This window comes from Rosa rugosa, chromosome 5 (genome assembly GCF_958449725.1).
Source record: "Rosa rugosa chromosome 5, drRosRugo1.1, whole genome shotgun sequence".
NCBI classification, from domain to species: Eukaryota; Viridiplantae; Streptophyta; class Magnoliopsida; order Rosales; family Rosaceae; genus Rosa; species Rosa rugosa.
The window spans coordinates 5,406,217-5,424,308 of record NC_084824.1 but is presented as its reverse complement, the minus strand read 5'-3'; the positions used below and the strand labels follow the sequence as shown (position 1 = coordinate 5,424,308).

General features: G+C 39.4%; 2 protein-coding genes across 2 annotated transcripts; one reads left to right on the top strand and one right to left on the bottom strand.

Annotated features, from left to right (window-relative positions):
* The first annotated feature begins 6,263 nt into the window (after positions 1-6,263).
* LOC133711093 (uncharacterized) lies at positions 6,264-6,842 on the top strand. The gene has a single exon (XM_062137263.1). It carries the CDS (start codon positions 6,264-6,266, stop codon positions 6,840-6,842), a length of 579 nt encoding a protein of 192 aa, XP_061993247.1.
* A 2,308-nt stretch (positions 6,843-9,150) lies between these two features.
* On the bottom strand, positions 9,151-12,231 carry LOC133709922 (isopentenyl phosphate kinase). The gene is made up of 12 exons (XM_062135880.1): positions 11,892-12,231; positions 11,326-11,556; positions 11,104-11,201; positions 10,951-10,993; positions 10,787-10,848; positions 10,602-10,658; positions 10,452-10,487; positions 10,290-10,367; positions 10,096-10,162; positions 9,938-10,000; positions 9,612-9,715; positions 9,151-9,524 (listed from the first exon to the last, which is right to left on the bottom strand). Exons 1-12 carry the CDS (start codon positions 11,971-11,973, stop codon positions 9,426-9,428), a joined length of 1,020 nt encoding a protein of 339 aa, XP_061991864.1. The 5' UTR covers positions 11,974-12,231; the 3' UTR covers positions 9,151-9,425.
* Between the last annotated feature and the right edge of the window lie 5,861 nt (positions 12,232-18,092).

Here is an 18,092-nt window from a genome sequence, read left to right as displayed (position 1 = left end):
TATCCGGGTAGGGTTGATTTAGAAAGTGGGCAGCAGGTATTAAGTACCGGTGGCACTAAGGAGTTGGTGATGGTGAAATGGAGTCAGGAAGCTTGCAAGGAAGCAGCCTGCAAGATGATAGTAATGGATGAACTGCCTTTCAGTTTCATCGAAAGGCCGGGGTTTAGATACTTTTGTAGTGTGGCTGTACCTAGGTGGGATGTGCCTTCTAGGAGGGTTATTGTGAAACTGTTTCTGTCCATGTATAAAGCAGCCAGATTAGAGCTGAAGAAAGAGTTGAGGAATCATTGCCTTTGCTTGACCACCGATACATGGACATCAGTGCAAAATATCAACTACATGGTGGTGACTGCCCATTTTATTGATGCTGGTTGGACATTGCACAAAAGAATACTGAATTTTCGGGTGATTCCTGATCATCAAGGCAATAGCATAGGGAAGTTGTTGGAGGCATGTTTGCTTGATTGGGAAGTTGAGAGAGTGTTGACAATTTCCGTTGACAATGCAAGTGCAAATAAGGTTGCAATTGAGTACGTTAGGAAGAAGATGTTAGGCTGGGAGAAACAGCCTATTCTTGGAGGCAAGTACCTGCATGTTAGGTGCCTTGCACATATTCTGAACCTCATTGTCAGATCAGGCCTAAAAATGATGGAGAAATCAGTTGCTTCAATTAGGAATGCGATACGCTATGTTCGGAGCAGTGGACAAAGGCTCGATGTTTTTAAACAGTGTGCAGAGAATGAGAAGGTTGAGTCGAAGAAAGTATGCATCCTTGATGTGCCAACAAGGTGGAACTCTACCTTTTTAATGCTAGACACTGCATTACAGCTGCGAAAAGCCTTCGATAGAATGGCCGATGAGGAGGACAGCAAGTACACGCGGTACTTTGATGAGGATGAAGACATCGATGATGAACTTGATGAGCTGCAAGTTGGAGGGTCTGATTCAAGGAAGAAACAGAAGATAAAAAGGGTGGGGCCACCGGGTAATGAGGACTGGGAAAAGGCAGCAGTTTTTGTGAGGTTTTTAAAGGTCTTCTATGATGTGACAATGAGGATTAGTGCCTCAAATCACCCAACATCATGGAAAGCTTTTCATGATATAGTGGCCATCAAATCGGAGATTGATGAATTGCTCAATAAACCGTATGATTTCAGTGGTTCAGAGACTGAAATGATCTTGTTCGATATGGCTGTGAAGATGAGAGGGAAGTTTGATAAGTATTTTGGAAGCTTGGAAGACTACAATCAGCTTTTATTCATTGCCTTGGTGTTAAACCCAAGGTTCAAGATCAGAAACTTTGAAAGTATCTGCAATAAGTGGCTCAAAATGAAGTCTGATGACATTAAGAAGAAGTCTGCTGAGGTTAAAGAGCTTCTAGTGGCCCTTTGTGATCTGTACAGCTCCTCAATGATGTCTTCAAAGGCTGGAAATGGAAAAGCTAGAAGTGGAGAGAGCTCAATTAGCCAAGGCAGCAAATCCAGCTCCAAAAGGACAGTTGAGCCTACTGGAAAAATAGCCGACATGGAACAAGATTGGGAGAAAGAATTGGAAGACTCCGACGAAGCTGTTGTTGCACATGAAGTGGATAGATACTTATTGGACCCGATTGAGAAGCCTGCAATTCCTCATAAGTGGGATATATTGGAGTGGTGGAAGTTGAATGGTGCCAAGTATCCTAATCTTGCTGCCCTTGCCAAGGATGTTTTGGCAATACAAGTGAGCACAGTGGCAAGTGAGTCTTGCTTTAGCACAGGCAGAAGGGTCATCGATCCCTTTAGGAGTTCTCTAACTCCCAAAACGGTGGAAGCATTGATATGCTACCAAAATTGGATCAGATCTGAAAGCATCAACAACGTTCAATATGTTCCTAGTATCGAGGACATTGAATTTTATGAAAGTGTGGAGGATGGTATGATTTTTATTTTTGGAATGGCTGCCTTGTTAATTTATTTCAAGTTTATAATACAATGTAGTAATGTGTACCAAAATCTGGACAGTTTTTGTTTAAACTTTTGCACTTTTGTTGCTTTGCAGAACATGCAAGGGAGGAAGGTGGAAGTACAATTGATCAGCCTGCAAAGCCATCTACGTCTAAATCATCTAAAGCTTCAAAGAATTCAAGGGTACGTGATGCAGGCAAAAGTAAAGCAACAAAATAAGGTACTGCCTCAGTTTTTGTTTAAAACTGTGCGTTTCTGCATTTAGTTAGCAATCTGCATTTATTTAGTTAATGTTCTGCATTTCTGCATTTGGCCTTAATGATAAGTGGGATATATTGTTTAAAACTGTGCGTTTCTGCATTAGTTAGCAATCTGCATTTATTTAGTTAATGTTCTGCATTTCTGCATTTGGCCTTAATGATAAGTGGGATATATTGTTTAAAACTGTGCGTTTCTGCATTAGTTAGCAATCTGCATTTATTTAGTTAATGTTCTGCATTTCTGCATTTGGCCTTAATGATGTTAATTTCTGCATTTTATTGGTTATTGACTTGTTGCTTTCAAGATATTGGATTATTGGTTAATGGTTACTGCTTTAATGTTGTGTTGCTGTGTTGGTATCTTTGTGATTTGGTATCTTGCAGATTTGTGCACTTGTCGAGTTGTCATGGAGGTTTGGACTTGTGGAGCAAGGCAGCAGGCCGAGCAAGGCAGCAATAAGGCGTTTGTGCACTTGTGGACAGTTTGACTTTGTGCAAAACTGCAAATTGTGTTTATTCATTTGGATTGTTTAATTTCTGTTGGACAATGTATTCTGGACTCTGGACTCTTGAGTTTGTGTTGTAAAGTGTAAACTCTGGCTAAACTTGATTATTGCAAATTGATTATAGTTATGTTAATGAGTTTATTTCACAGCATTATATAATTTGATATGCATTCTAGGTACCAAAACTGGCAAAACAGGCAAAACAGACAAAACTGTCATTTTGGGCCCGAAAAAGCCCGAAAACCGAACCGGACCGAATGGGTTCGGTTTCTGTCGGTTTTCAGTCTACAAAAAGCCCGAACCGGCCCGAACCGATATTTTCGGGTTCGGTCTCGGTCTCACCAATTTTCGGGCCCGGCCCGACCCGAGCCCAGCCCTACTACTTTTACTCCAATCCATGTGCCATTTCTGATGTGGTATGATGTGGCAAAAGACAGATTGGGGAGGTTGTCAAATTTGACAGCCCAAAGGCGAACTGTCTTTTATTTTTGGACAAAATACTGTTTACTCTCTATACTTAGGGTATCGACGTTTCAGTCCCTGACGTTTCAATTTCACCTGGATAGTCCATAAACTCTCTAATTTCACACAAAAGGTCTCTGCCGTCAATTTTCCGTCCAAAATTCCGTTTTCTTGCTAACGTGGCACTTTTTTCACACTGAAATGACTATTATACACTTACCTTCTCTTTTATTATTATGGACTAAATACTGTTTAGTCCTTGAGCTTTTGACCATAAAACACTTCAGTCCCTGACCTTCTAATTTCACACGTTTAGTCCTTGTACTTCAAAATTTCAGACCAATAGGTCCTTGCCGTCTAAAAGTCGCGGTGAAATGTCTATTATGCCCTCAGTTCTTTTTTTTTTATAATAAATTTATTCATTTTTCTTTTTATTTATTTATTCTTTTTTTTCAAACAGAAAGAAAGAAAGGAAAAAAAACAGAAAAAAATAAACAGAAAGAAAGAAAGGGAAAAAAAAATCATTTTCAAAAAAAAAAAAAATTTAATTAATTAAAAAAAAAGAACTGAGGACATAATAGACATTTCGCCGCGACTTTTAAACGGCAAGGACCTATTGGTCTGAAATTTTGAAGTACAGAGACTAAACGTGTGAAATTAGAAGGTCAGGGACTAAAGTGTTTTATGATCAAAAGCTCAAGGACTAAACAGTATTTAGTCCTATTATTATTTAAAATCTTTTTTTGTTTTTTCTTTTCACCTCTTCCTCTTCAGCTCTCTTTAGCCTCCAAAGAAGAAGCAGCTGCAGCAGCAGCCCAAGAGGCGGAGCTGCAAACCCCAACCATTCAGGCTTTAGAAATAAGATCAAAACCTACCACCGTCTCGCAAGCCAAAACCTCGCCGTCCCACCACCGCCTGCGTACCCGCCGCTCCGAGAAAATGCTAGCCATCCCACCATCCATCCATCCATCATCCCCGTCACGCCGGCAAGCACCACCACCCCTCCCAATCACCCCTCTCCATATGGCGGCTCCAAACCAAATCGGAGCACACCCAAACCAAATCAATTCACCTTCCACCGCCTTTCCTTCCTCAAATCGGAGCACCCAAACTAAATCAATTCACCACCACCCTTTCTTCCTCAAATCGGAGCACCCAAACCAAATCAATTCACCACCACTTCCACCAAATCAGTTCACCTTCCACCTTCCAATTTGAAATTTGAAAACCATCAAGATCTGAAGAAGAGAGATTCTGATCGGGAATGAGCGGAGCCACACTGTGCTCACTGTTGGGCGATTTTGGGTACGAAGGCGCCGATGCATTGGACCCCGACAGTTTCGAATGGCCTTTTCAATACGATGGCGCTCGACCTATTCTTGCTCGGGTTTGCTCCAGCCTCCGCCCCTCTAATGTTCTATCCCAGAATAAGAACAGAGCACCACTCTAGAGAACAGAGCAAGGTGCTTTTTCGGGCCGGGATCGGGAAGCAGAAGGTGAGAAAGGCTGCTTGGCGAGCGGCGATGGCGTTTTGGAAATTGCGGCGGGCTTGGTTCTTTAACAATTGCGGCGGGCTCAGTTGGGGTTTGCAGCTCCGCCTCTTGGGCTGCTGCTGCGGCTGCTTCTTCTTTAGAGGCAGAAGGAGAGGGGAGAGAGAGAGAATGAGGAAAGAGAGCTGAAGAAGAAGAGGTGAAAAGAAAAAACAAAAAAAGAGAGAACAAATAAATAAATAATAATAAAAGAGAATGTGAGGGTATAATAGTAATTTCATTGTGAAAAAAGTGTCACGTCAGCAAGAAAACGGAATTTTGGACGGAAAATTGACGGCAGGGACCTTTTGTGTGAAATTAGAGAGTTTATGGACTATCCAGGTGAAATTGAAACGTCAGGGACTGAAACGTCGATACCCTATAAGTATAGAGAGTAAACAGTATTTTGTCCAAAAATAAAAGACAGTTCGCCTTTGGGCTGTCAAATTTGACAACCTCCCCAATCTGTCTTTTGCCACATCATACCACATCAGAAATGGCACATGGATTGGAGTAAAAGTAGTCGTTCAGTTGTCTAAAGACTACTCCATTGGAGATGGTCTAAGGGAGAGAACATGTGCTGTTGCTGTGCCCGATGACCTTTACCTAAGCAAATTCATCCTTCTGCTGCGAAGAGTTTATCTGGTTAAGAATTTGAACATGTATCCCCATAAGACACAATCTAGTGAATTACCATTTTTGTTTGATCGTGACTTTGTTAACCTGGTTCACCACGATAGGGTTTACATCCGAGGTGGAGATCGATCACTAACTCAAAGAAGAGTAGGGATTTCCCTTCGTTGACAAAGACTTCCTGCGCTGGTCCACAGCTTCTTTGTGATCAAGGATCGCCATCAATCACTCTTTGTCCCGAGCTAATTCTCTAGATGTTATCGGTTACGGTGGAGAAGAAAGAATGGCCGGAGGCGTTGCAGCTTGCGGATCATAAAATCAACATTTGTTGTCGGACAAAAAAACTTGGAACAAAATTTCAAAATTGATATTTTTCATCAAAATTTATTGGTACACGAATATATGTCTAAATTGTTATGTTCTTATTTTCTGTCACAAATTTCTAATTCCTAAAACATGATTTTTAAATACTTTCCTAAACTAATAAAACTCGAAAATGTCAGTCCAATTTATTTTTACAAAATCGTAGTCGAAAAATAAGATATGTTGTCACAAACTAAACACAAATGAGAATGACAATACAAAAACCGACATTCATATGTTTTTTTTTTTTTTCTTATTCGGGTAAATCATATGTTTTCATTTGGCTCATCAAGAACCATATTTAATTTCCTTACGGATGTGGGATTAATTATGATTTCCTTATTCCAGAGGGATTCGATTTCCTCATTCGTAGAGGATCCCGTTAAACTATAAATATTAGGCCACTTCTTTAGTTCTTTCATGCTTCACTGACATCAACTAGTATCAAAAGCATTCCCTCTCTCTCTCTCTCTCTCTCTCTCTCTCTCTCAGTATTACATAACCGTTTCTTCTCCATCAATTTTCTGCTCTAAACTTTCCAATTCAGAAGCTCTACCCTAGGAATCAATGGCTGCTGTAATCGAAGCAAACAACCCAAAAGCGACAATGGACAGCAAAGAGGAAGTGGGATTCACTTACTACTATTCCGCTTTCTTACCCGAAAGCCGCGCATCGGAGTTGCAAGTAGCTTGGCCGGAGCTGCTACCGGCTTTCAAGAAGTGCGGTGTTTCTTCATTGTCACTGAATCTGACCGAGTCTGTCTTGAAAGCTTCAATAACAAGATTTCATTGCCAAGATTACAGGGCTTCTCATCTTCTTGAACTTTTGGCAACGACTACTGTGCCCCCATCTCTGGCGATAGAACTCGCTCTCAACGACGTGATTGCATACGATCTCATCAAGATAGGGTTACAAGAAGATGGATTTGCTTGGGAATATGGGATCGACAAGAAGCGATTTTCCGAACGCCGTGAACGTCTGAAGAAGCACTACTTGGAGGCACTTGAATTTGCTACCGACTGTCATCTTTATCTTGGAGCACACACTGTCACTGCTGTGGCTACTGATTCTGGTTGGCCTGCGTCACTTGGGTTAAACACGGTCAGGAAGTTGGTGGAACAGTGCATACGCTATGGACCGGATTGATTAACGACTTGCTTTTTCGAGCTTTTTGAAGTTTTCATGATTTAGAGTTAGTTAGTTATTGAGCTTTTTGGCTATTATCATCAGTACATATCAGATCTATTCTTGATCGACCATATGTTACTGCCATGGAAAGTTGAGATCTCAATCATCACATATTAGTTTCCCACGTATCAGATTAAGATTTACATTTTAACTTAAAATCTTTCTTCCAAAAGCAAGCAGATCTACCGACTGGCTATAGTAAAAAGCTTTCGTTTCCTAGTCAAGTCAGGATAGCTTTCCAAAGAAAAATGAGTAAATGTAGACGAACAGTGAAAATGAACTAAAAGCTTTCCTTATTTCTGTCCGGCAACATCGAATAGGTTGCCTAGGATGTCCTTACTTCATTGAACAGTGGCTTAGTATTGCCTAGGATTTCCTAATAGTAATTCATATCTCTTCTTTTCATTCTTGGTATCAGATTCTGCATCTCATAGGATTTCCTTATTTTTATAGGAGGCTGCTGTTTGTCTCACATTATAATCAGGTAGCCCTGTTCTTCACTTCTTTGCATATTTTTTGTCCCTATTGATATCATTATATTAAAAAAAATGATAAAAAAAATTGATATCATTAAAAATCAATGGCTAAAAGCTAGAGTACTGCTCCAACAACAATTCCGACCAGAAAATCTAGAAAAACCTACCTAAATAAATCCAACACATTCAAGTATAAGAGACGCTCGCATTTAAGCAAGTTAAGGGATCAAAAAAATCATTCAACTAGTCCTTACTTGCCAATCACACAATTGTAGTACAAGTAAGAAATTAGAAACGTCTCAAGGACCTCTTTAGAAATACTGTGTTTATCTATTAATGGGAAAAAAAGAAGAAAAAAAAAAGGAAAAGGGGAAGAAAAACAAGTCCGATCCATATAAAACTGTCACATAATTAAATTTTAATCTCCTACAATAAGATTTTTCTTATTATTAATTTATTACCAAAAAAAAGAGCCTTATTCTTATAGGATTCTCTTTATTTTCCCTTACATTATAGGGCACATTTTCTCTTTTGAGCAATTATACAGTTGTTTTTCACGCTTTCATGTTAACTAGAAATTGCCAACACATCATATGAATGGTGTGAGTTTATAGGATCAAAATCTTTCTTTATCTCACTCCCAATTTTAATTTAATTAAGGTCTAAATTATATGCTTGGATTTTGTGGGTAATTTAATTGAAGGGGAGGCAAAATGGTAAAACAGGCATGAGAGGCAGAACAGTAAATCATTGGCTGATGGCAACTTTGTAATGAGCAAATGAGTAAATCAATATGCCCGTTTGTTCATAAGGAAATACCAAAAGATGACGAGTGCCTCGGGCGGTAGGTGCTACTTATTAAACCCAGAAATGGGATAGTCTCCCTCTAACGGTTGTGTTTCTGATTCTTGATAAATTGTTAGAACCTGCTGACCATGTTCGTTTTGCAGCCATTTGCAAACACTATTATTCTCTTGCGAAAGAAAGACTACAACCAGGCAAACCAACACACCTGCCGGCGTAACAAGGATACTTCCTCCTCCCATATATGCTTTTGATACGTTAACGGAAAGCAAACAACATTGTGCAGCGTTTCCGAAGGAAAAATCTACTACAATGTTGAGTTTCCAGAACTGCCTCCTGGTACTTATAAGGTGGTGCTCAGTGACGGAGATGGTTCCGTTGTTGTTAAGCAGCAAGTTGAAACAAGCAGCATTGGAGATGAAGCTCTATTTGTGGATGACTATAATGCAGTCTCTGTTTCGGCATCAAACTTCCCCAAGTGCCAGCGAAATTCCATATACTACACTACAAATTCTTCCCTAAAGGGTCCAAATGGTACGAGTACTTTCAAGTTCAATTTAGAAGATGGAACCATCACACAACCTTACCCTCTAAATACGATGCAGAGGCACACGCCAGAAACACTTTGGATTATGCCATCATACAATGGACTCTGCTAGCTTACTTTACAATAGGCATTCCAGGTGATCTTTTAGATTACACCATTTTTATAGCCAATGGCTACTCTTCTGCTTACCTATCCATTTAATTTATGTTCGGCGGTCTTAAATTTACAGGAGGATAGTAAATCTTTGTTTTATGTTTCACATGTTGGAATTTTGGGGTTCTTCATCTTGTCAATTATAATAACTGCCTCCTTTTATTAGTTAAGCATATTCTGTAGCCATATTCGTATATTAAACTGTACTAGTTCATACATCACTCTACAACTGCAATAATGAATTACGAATGCTTCAGCTCCAATACGGAAACTCAAGGGAAATAGATGAACACAGAAACCTAGTCACTGTCAACTATATCAAACAGAATAGAGGCTGGCATTCCAAATTCTCAACCCTGAACTAATGGATTATGTGAATCTCAACTCATTATCATTTTGATGCCAACTCAGATATCAACAAAACTAAAGATTTTCAGTATATTACAATCAGTTTTCTAGTGTTGCATTCAAACAATTCATGTAGTAAGATTCATTGGAATCAGTACCAGAAGTTTGTCTTTTTTCAAGTGTTGACTGTTCAGCGACTCTAGCATCAGATGGTCATTTACTTGAAAACCGGATTAATGTTCCAAGCCAATCATCAGGAATTTCGCCTTGCAATTCACCGCTCAAGGCCCTCAACGCATGGCTTGTGGCTGCCTGTTGCAAGCAGCAGCAAACTATGTGAAATTATGAGCATTAAAGTGGAAGAAAGAACGAAGGGAAGGTGAGGGATTAATACTTTACCTTCACAATATAGACATTGATCCCTAGCTTTGCAATCATTGCAGCTTCTCCTATCTTGGTCATCATTCCACCAGTTGTATCATGGGCTGCTACACTAGTTTTAACTGTTACATCACAATTCTCTCCAAGTTAATGTATATACTAATAAATAAGATAAATTACTACTAAATAAGTAAAACTTCACCAATAGTCCTAAAATGGCAAGTGATACGTGAGACAAATGCTGCTGCAAAGGACTCAATTTTACTGTTGTGCGACTGGAAGGTTGACACGATCACTTCAATTCTTCATGATATTAGGGTGAAACTGGAGTACCTCAAACTCACCTCGAGTATTCATGTCCTGAAGTGTTGGCCTCACAACGGACCAGCTCCCATCTTCAGCCACAGCTGTAATTGAACTTTTTTATAAGCTGACACAATTTAAGATCACTACTAATTAAATTTCATTTCAATTAATATACAGGATCATCAGTTGACCTTACCAATTTCTCTCAAGAGTATTGCATTGGGTTCTGATGGTGGACGATCATATACCCCGAGAACATCCGTCTTAAATTCACAATTAAGAAGAAAACAAGCATCCAATATTGGTAATGTATCAACTATCAAGATATGCATTCTGTATGTCAAATTCCAAAATAATGCACGAAAGTTTCTCATTTCGAATGGTGGATACAAGAAAAACAACGTAGTCAGGCTTCAAGTGTGCTGCTAGATGACTGATGATAACATCCCCACTCAATATGGTGCAGTCCTGGTCACGAAAATCAACTAAAAAGGCATTAATACCAGTTAGCCATAAACAATAAGATATCAATTTCTATAAGAGAGACCATACCAGTAAGTCATCGAGCACAGCATCTCCATGCAGAACCTAGGAAACAGATAACAATCAACACTAGTGACAGAGAAAAAAAAAAAAAAAACAAACTATAGTTAACGCCAAGGGTTAAAAGTATCATTTGTCACTTAAGGATTGCAAACTTACAGGTACTAAACCAGATTCAATAGCCTTGGTCACTACAGACAAATCAGCTGAGGCTATCTGCAGAAACAGGAAACTTGAGTCAGAAAAAAGAAGATTAGGTAACAAGCTCAAAACATATAATAAAAAGGAAAGGAACTATAAAATAACTTCAGAATTGCAGCATATAGCATCATCAAAATACTAACATTCCTTTCGCTAGTTGACCATCCACATGCAAATGGAGACATTCCTATGGAAGGAATCCCCTCTGAAAAGAAATGACATAAAAGAACTCAGAAAAGTGAGGTGATAGAGTTCCCAGAGACAAAACCCTGCTCTAAAGTTTGTACTTTACTAGGTAGATGAGTACCTCTGGCTAGGGCTCTAACAATTTCAAGATTGAGATTCGTAACCTGAAATAGTTGAAACGGACATGATAAACATGGAATTTGAGGAAATTCTGTAAGGCCTACATATAGATAGAGTCTCCAACAGACAAAAGCAACAGGGCATTATATCCTACAGATATGCGGGTGGCAACAAAACCAGCCTTGACCAGGGGTCGATTCCATCCTCCTTTATGCACCCCAGATTTACTAGCTTGAAAGTGCCCAAAAGAGCCTGAATTGTAAACTATATATCAGACCACTGCCCTTATCTACAACACAATGAACTTATACTACTCTTTCAATTCTAGTACATATGGCCAAGATGCATTATCCACCTAAGATTCTGAGTAACTAACCTGCTCCATGAACAACTACAAAAGGGCTCGACTCCGCAACTGGTTGATCTTCGAAATCATCCACAGTGAATGAAATTTCTGGTTCTCCAGATTTCTTGCTCCAATCCATCCCAAGAACCTTTCCAGAAGACGAACCAGCAATCATCGATTGCCTCAGCTGCGAGGAAACCATCTTGAGATTCTCTTCATTTATGGTCTCTAATTCATTCTTGCAAGTAATTGCTGCACCTCCTAGACAAGGAGTAAAAATCACATTTTAACAATCCATGAGACACACCAACAAATTTTGTGCAACAATTCATCCAAATCAGCTTCCTTAGTTATAAGTGGCACAGCATTAGATTTATCCAAGTTGAAAAGGAGCTGTCTTTGCTCAACTTATACTGATTCCATCAATTCATTTATCCAAGCAGTGATTGATTTGAATAAAGACTTGAACTTTACCAATCCACGATTAACCAAACGAGCTTCTAACCTTATTCTATAAAGCTCTGAACGATAGCACATATATATATATATATGTATATATAGTACCAAATGAATGAAAAAGGTAGAAGGTAACTGACCGAGTTTGACGATGCAACGAATCGATTTTGTGAGATGAACAGAACCGCTTTGTTGCAGAGTTTTGTCACTCTTCTCCTCCATTGTTGGGTTCTACGACTCAAATCTGATCAGTCAACACAGTTTGAGTTGCTGTTTGACAAAGAATTCACAAGTCCAATAAAGCGAGTGATCTAGTCAGTACCCAGAACTCATGAACTATTTATTTTTATTTTTTTTTCTCATTTTCTGTTTTACTTTTTTTGCAGAAAAAAGGTACTCGCGGGAGGGTATAAATAACGATGTTGCTGTCCTAAAAAGCGAGGCCAAACAAAAACAAAAGACAGAAAAAACTAGCCAACATGGCTCCTGGGAAACCTTCTTTTCTATTTTTTGGCCAGAACACATTATCCTGTTTAAGGCCATCTTCAACCTTTAATTTAAAGCCAAAGCCATTTCATGAATTTGATACTCCTAGTGTCATTATTATTCATTCAGATTTTGCATCTTCAACCCTCTTTAGTCAAAAGTCATAGTTATTTCAGAATTATCTCAATGAACACTGGGGTCCACCTCCTCTCCCACCAAAGTCATTTTTTTGGCTTTCGTTCTACAAAACTTAGCCATTTTGACTAAGCAAATGACTCGGGGGTCATTTTGACTACAGTTTCTAATAGGTTGGAGATGCTGCATTTGAATTGGGAAAGCCAAGATGACTTTTGACACTAGGGTTGGAGTTGCCCTAACACTTGCAATTTTGCACATATAATTCCAAATTGTTTTATCATCTTCTTCCTCTCCAATATTACAATCTAAGAAGCCACTTACGAGATAACCTATAGTAGAAAAGAATACTTCAATTCAGGGTTAATTTGATAATTTTATTCATCCCACAATGAGGGTATATATACAAGTACAAAGGAGTAGTCTAACTCTAATAGGAAACAATCTTTCCATAATTACAGGATATCCTAATTAAATAAAATCCTAATTACATACAGATTTACAGCGATTCTACACTCTCCCTCAAGTTGGTGCATAGATATCTATCATGCCCAACTTGTCAACTGAGCTGTCAAATACCTTCCTGGACACTCCTTTAGTAAGAACATCAGCTAATTGCTCCTCTGAGTTTACAAATGGAAAGCGAATAACATTTCTGTCAAGATTTTCTTTAATAAAATGACGGTCAACCTCCACATGCTTTGTTCTATCATGCTGAACTGGATTATGTGCAATCTCAATGGCAGCTGTATTATCACAATGCAAATCCATAGGCTTTTTAAGCTTGTAACCCAAGTCTTTCAAGACATTACGAATCCACAACATTTCACAGACTCCGTGTGCCATACCTCGGAACTCAGCTTCTGCACTTGATCTGGCAACAACTTTCTGCTTTTTGCTACGCCAAGTGACAAGGTTCCCTCCAACAAAAGTGAAGTACCCAGATGTAGAACGTCTGTCAGTTTTATCACCAGCCCAATCTGCATCTGTGTACCCAACAACTTCCAATTCATCTTTTTTTTGAAACAGTAACCCTTTACCTGGCGCCATCTTCAAGTACTTCAAAATACGAAAGACTGCATCCATATGCTCTTCACTAGGACAATGCATAAATTGACTAACAACACTCACAGCATAAGCAATATCAGGTCTAGTATGTGAAAGATAAATCAACCTTCCTACAAGACGTTGATACCTCCCTTTGTCAGTTGGAACTTGGTCAGGATAAATAGCAAGTCTGTGATTCATCTCAATGGCTGTCTCCATTGGTCTGCAGTCCAGCATCCCTATTTCAGCAAGTAAATCAAGGACATACTTCCTTTGTGAAAGCAAAATCCCCTTCTTAGACCTTGCAACTTCAATACCTAGAAAATACTTCAGTTGTCCCAGATCCTTCATTTCAAACTCCTTTGACAGATACTTTTGCAATTCATTCCTCTCTTTCGGATCATCCCCTGTAACAATCATGTCATCAACATACACAATAAGAGCTGTAATCTTACCATTCTTGCGTTTGATAAACAAGGTATGGTCAGAATTGCTCTGTCTGTACCCAAAGGCTTTCATGGATTTTGAAAATCTTCCAAACCAAGCTCTTGGAGACTACTTCAGGCCATACAAAGACTTCTTCAATTTACACACCTTGCCAACGTCACTTGGGTAATTCTTAACACCTGGGGGCACATCCATGTACACTTCTTCCTCCAAATTCCCATTAAGAAACGCATTCTTCACATCAAACTGGTGCAAGGGCCAATCTTTGTTTACTGCAAGTGAGATTAGAATCCGGACAGTATTAATTTTTGCCACAGGTGCAAAAGTCTCCTCATAATCAATCCCATAGCGTTGTGTATATCCTTTGGCAACCAACCTCGCCTTGTATCTATTAATAGTTCCATCTGCATTAAGCTTCACAGTAAATACCCAACGACACCCTACAGTCTTCTTTCCAACCGGCATAGGTACTAGTTCCCATGTTGCATTCTTTTGAAGAGCTTCCAATTCTTCATTCATCGCCTTTGTCCATTTTGAATCAGTCAATGCATCCTGCACGTTACTAGGAATAGATACAGTAGATAATTGATCAACAACAAGTGCATGTGACCCAGAAATCCTATGGTTAGACATAAAATTAGCTATAGGGTATTTAGCTTTGGCTTTGATATCTGGTTCATATTGTTTCTTAGGAATTCCCTTGGTAACCCTTTGTGATTTCCTAGGTTCGACACTTTCTAACCCAGAAGATTCATTAAAGTTTAGGGGTACCTGAGGAGGATCATTCTGACCGGGATCTTCAGTTGGTGATGCAGAAGGGGGAATATCTTGTGTGCGAGCTTCAGATACGTCTTGATTTTGATTCAAACTATCCAGAAAAGTCGTCTCTTCTGTCTCGGAATTCACAACACTCTGTTCGGCAGTTACATTTTCTGTTTCGGAATTCACAACACTCTGTTCGGCAGTCGCATTTTCTGTTTCGGAATTCGCAACACTTCTTTCGGCAGTCGCATTGTCTATTTCGGAATTCATAATGCTCTGTTCGGCAACTGCATTTTCTGTTTCCAAATTTCTACCCTCAAATGTATCCTCCAAATTTTCCAAGTCTTCAAAGACATCAAAATCAATAATAGAACGAGGATTCCCTTCACAACCTCTCTCCCCCTGAAGGGAAGACTGAGAAGCTCCCCCTGAGTAATAAGGCTCGGATTCACGAAAAGCAACATCAAGAGAGACATGTAAAGTGCCAGTAAGAGGATCATAACATCGATAACCCTTCTGGAAGTCAGCATAACCAACAAATATACACTTACGGGCACGGGGATCAAGCTTGCTGCGTTGAGGCTTGGGAATATGAACGTAAGCTGTGCACCCAAACACCTGGGGCTCCAAATTAGGCATAGAAGGGATGGTCAAAAGTGTATGAAGCTTCTGATGAGGATTTTGAAACTCAATCACCCGTGAAGGAGTACGGTTGATAAGATATGCTGCTGATTTCACTGCTTCTCCCCAATAGGACCGAGGTACATTCATTCCAAACAAGGAAGCACGAACAACTTCCATCAACTGCCTGTTCTTCCGTTCTGCTAAACCATTCTGTTGAGGAGTATAAGAATTGGAGGTTTGATGACGAATTCCATGTGACCGGCAAAACTCAATCATAGGGCCATTCACAAACTCTCCACCATTGTCAGACTGAAACACTCTGATGGATTGTTGATACTGAGTTGCCACCATTTTGTGAAATTCGGTAAACATTCCAAATACATCACTCTTATTCTTCAGTAATGACACCCATGTCATGCGAGTGCAATCATCAATAAACGTTACAAAATACCGAGCTCCAGAAAGAGAAGGAATTTTCGCAGGACCCCAGACATCAGAGTGAATCTTCATAAAAGGAACAGGACTTTTATTAAGACTTGGTGAATATGAAATACGGTGACTCTTGGCCAGTTCACAAATGTCACAGTGGAAATCCAAATCACTAACAACTGAAAACAATTGAGGTTGCAGCTTCTTAAGATAACGAAAGGATAGATGACCTAAACGGCGATGCCATAACCATACAGCTTCCTTCGCATTCTCTACCCCGTTGATCTGATTAGCTTGTCCCAAAAGATGCTTCTGTTTCTTTCCAGTCTCTGTCAGATCCAGATAGTATAATTTCCCCCTTCTAACACCATAACCAAGAATCCGTCGAGTCAGAATGTCCTGAAACACACAGAAAGACGGATAGAAGGTCACAATACATGCAAGAGCTAAAATAATTTGACCAACAGACAGGAGATTATAGGCTAGTGATGGAACAACTAGGACAGATTCAAGGGTTAAGGTATCAGATAAAGTAATAGAACCTTCTCCGGTGACCGGAGTTGGAGTACCATCAGCAGTAGAGACAACGTCTTGAGGGGAACGTCTAAGGTTTTTCACAAGACTTGGGTCATTGGTCATATGGTCAGATGCACCTGTATCAATTATCCATGTACTATTAAAAGTAACCTTACCCTTCATACCTGACTGCACTACATTAGCGGAGGCATTGTCTAGGTAAACTTCCTCTGTAGTAGCAACAGTGGCCTTGCCCAGATTCTTTCGCGGTTTCTTGGTGAAGTCCCACCAATCAGGGTAACCAATCACTTCATAGCACCGCTCCTTGCTATGACCTAATTCCCCACAGATAATGCACCTTTTGTTTGCATATGGATTTGGTTTACCCAGAAGACGGCGTGGAGAAGGTCCTGAGAAGCCTGGAGGAGGACCCTGTTTGCGTTGAGCCATAACAGAAAATTTGGTAGTCACCGAATGCCCAATAACCTGTTTCTCTGATTGCATCATTGAGGAATTCATGATTTTCGCAGGTTTGGATTTTCAAGGGTTTCAAGATGGATATGAATGTTTTGGAAAAGAAATTTTTTTTTTTTCTTTTTTTTTTTCGAAAAAAGGTAGGGTGATGGTGGTTTGAAATTCAGGATGGTTTGATTTCAATGGTGGTGGTACGCAGCGGTTTGTGGTGTTCTTCAGGATTCAGGATTCAAAGGATGCAGCGCAAGTTCAAAGGATTGAACCTGCTTTGATACCAAGTAGAAAAGAATACTTCAATTCAGGGTTAATTTGATAATTCTATTCATCCCACAATGAGGGTATATATACAAGTACAAAGGAGTAGTCTAACTCTAATAGGAAACAATCTTTCCATAATTACAGAATATCCTAATTAAATAAAATCCTAATTACATACAGATTTACAGCGATTCTACATGTTAAACAGCGACAAGCGTGGCCAGTGGCCCACCATTGTACCGATACTGTCCCAATTTAACCACCCGTTAGGTGTTGGGTTTTAATCACAAAAGGCCTCAGTACAATTGGGTAAGAGCCACCCACTTATAAGTTATATTTTATTTGTCACTTTTTCAATGTGGGATCTTTCCTCTCCAACACGCCCCCTCACGTGCAACCTAGCTCTAGGTTAGCACGTGAAATTCATTCATCCAATTCCCATATTGGAAATTGGGACACAAGTCTCATATTGGAGACTTGGTCAATACAATCCAAGGCCCACATTGGACACTTGGTAATTTCATTTCAATGGCAATACAAGGAACCCCAATTTGGGCTCATGATACGTGCCTACGTGGAGACGCAATTGGAGAGGGACCCGCTCTGATACCATGTTAAACAGCGACAAGTGTGGCCAGTGGCCCACCATTGTACCGATACTGTCCCAACTTAACCACCCGTTAGGTGTTGGGTTTTAATCACAAAAGGCCTCGGTACAATTGGATAAGAGCCACCCACTTATAAGTTATATTTTATTTGTCACTTTTCCAATGTGGGATCTTTCCTCTCCAACACCTATGATACTGTGATGTACGTCTACCATATACTAATTTTACATCTACCTAAATAAAAATTACAATTTATATGAATCAAAATTACAAACATTCATAACAAAGTTACCCCATTCGTTTACACTATTTACATATAATTAAATCAAAATTATAATATTGACAATAAGTTTTTTCAAAAATTTGTAACAATGTCGTAAGTGGTGTAATTACTATTAATAGAACTAAGATTACACAAAATATGACTCACGTCACCACAATAACAACAAATTTGTTGTCGTATTTGTAAATGTGGGTATGACATACTGGTATGTATTATACTACTATAGAACTTTCCCGTATGATTTTGGACTTTATTGTCATATCTGTAAATGT

Excerpts from the sequence above, each read along its gene's own strand:
- LOC133711093 (XM_062137263.1), top strand. The coding sequence starts at position 6,264 with ATGGCTGCTGTAATCGAAGCAAACAACCCAAAAGCGACAATGGACAGC.
- LOC133709922 (XM_062135880.1), bottom strand. The coding sequence starts at position 11,973 with ATGGAGGAGAAGAGTGACAAAACTCTGCAACAAAGCGGTTCTGTTCAT. Across the intron at positions 10,163-10,289 it reads CTGACTACGTTGTTTTTCTT|ACGGATGTTCTCGGGGTATA; the intron begins GTATCCACCATT and ends TGTGAATTTAAG. Across the intron at positions 10,001-10,095 it reads AATACTCTTGAGAGAAATTG|CTGTGGCTGAAGATGGGAGC; the intron begins GTAAGGTCAACT and ends GTTCAATTACAG.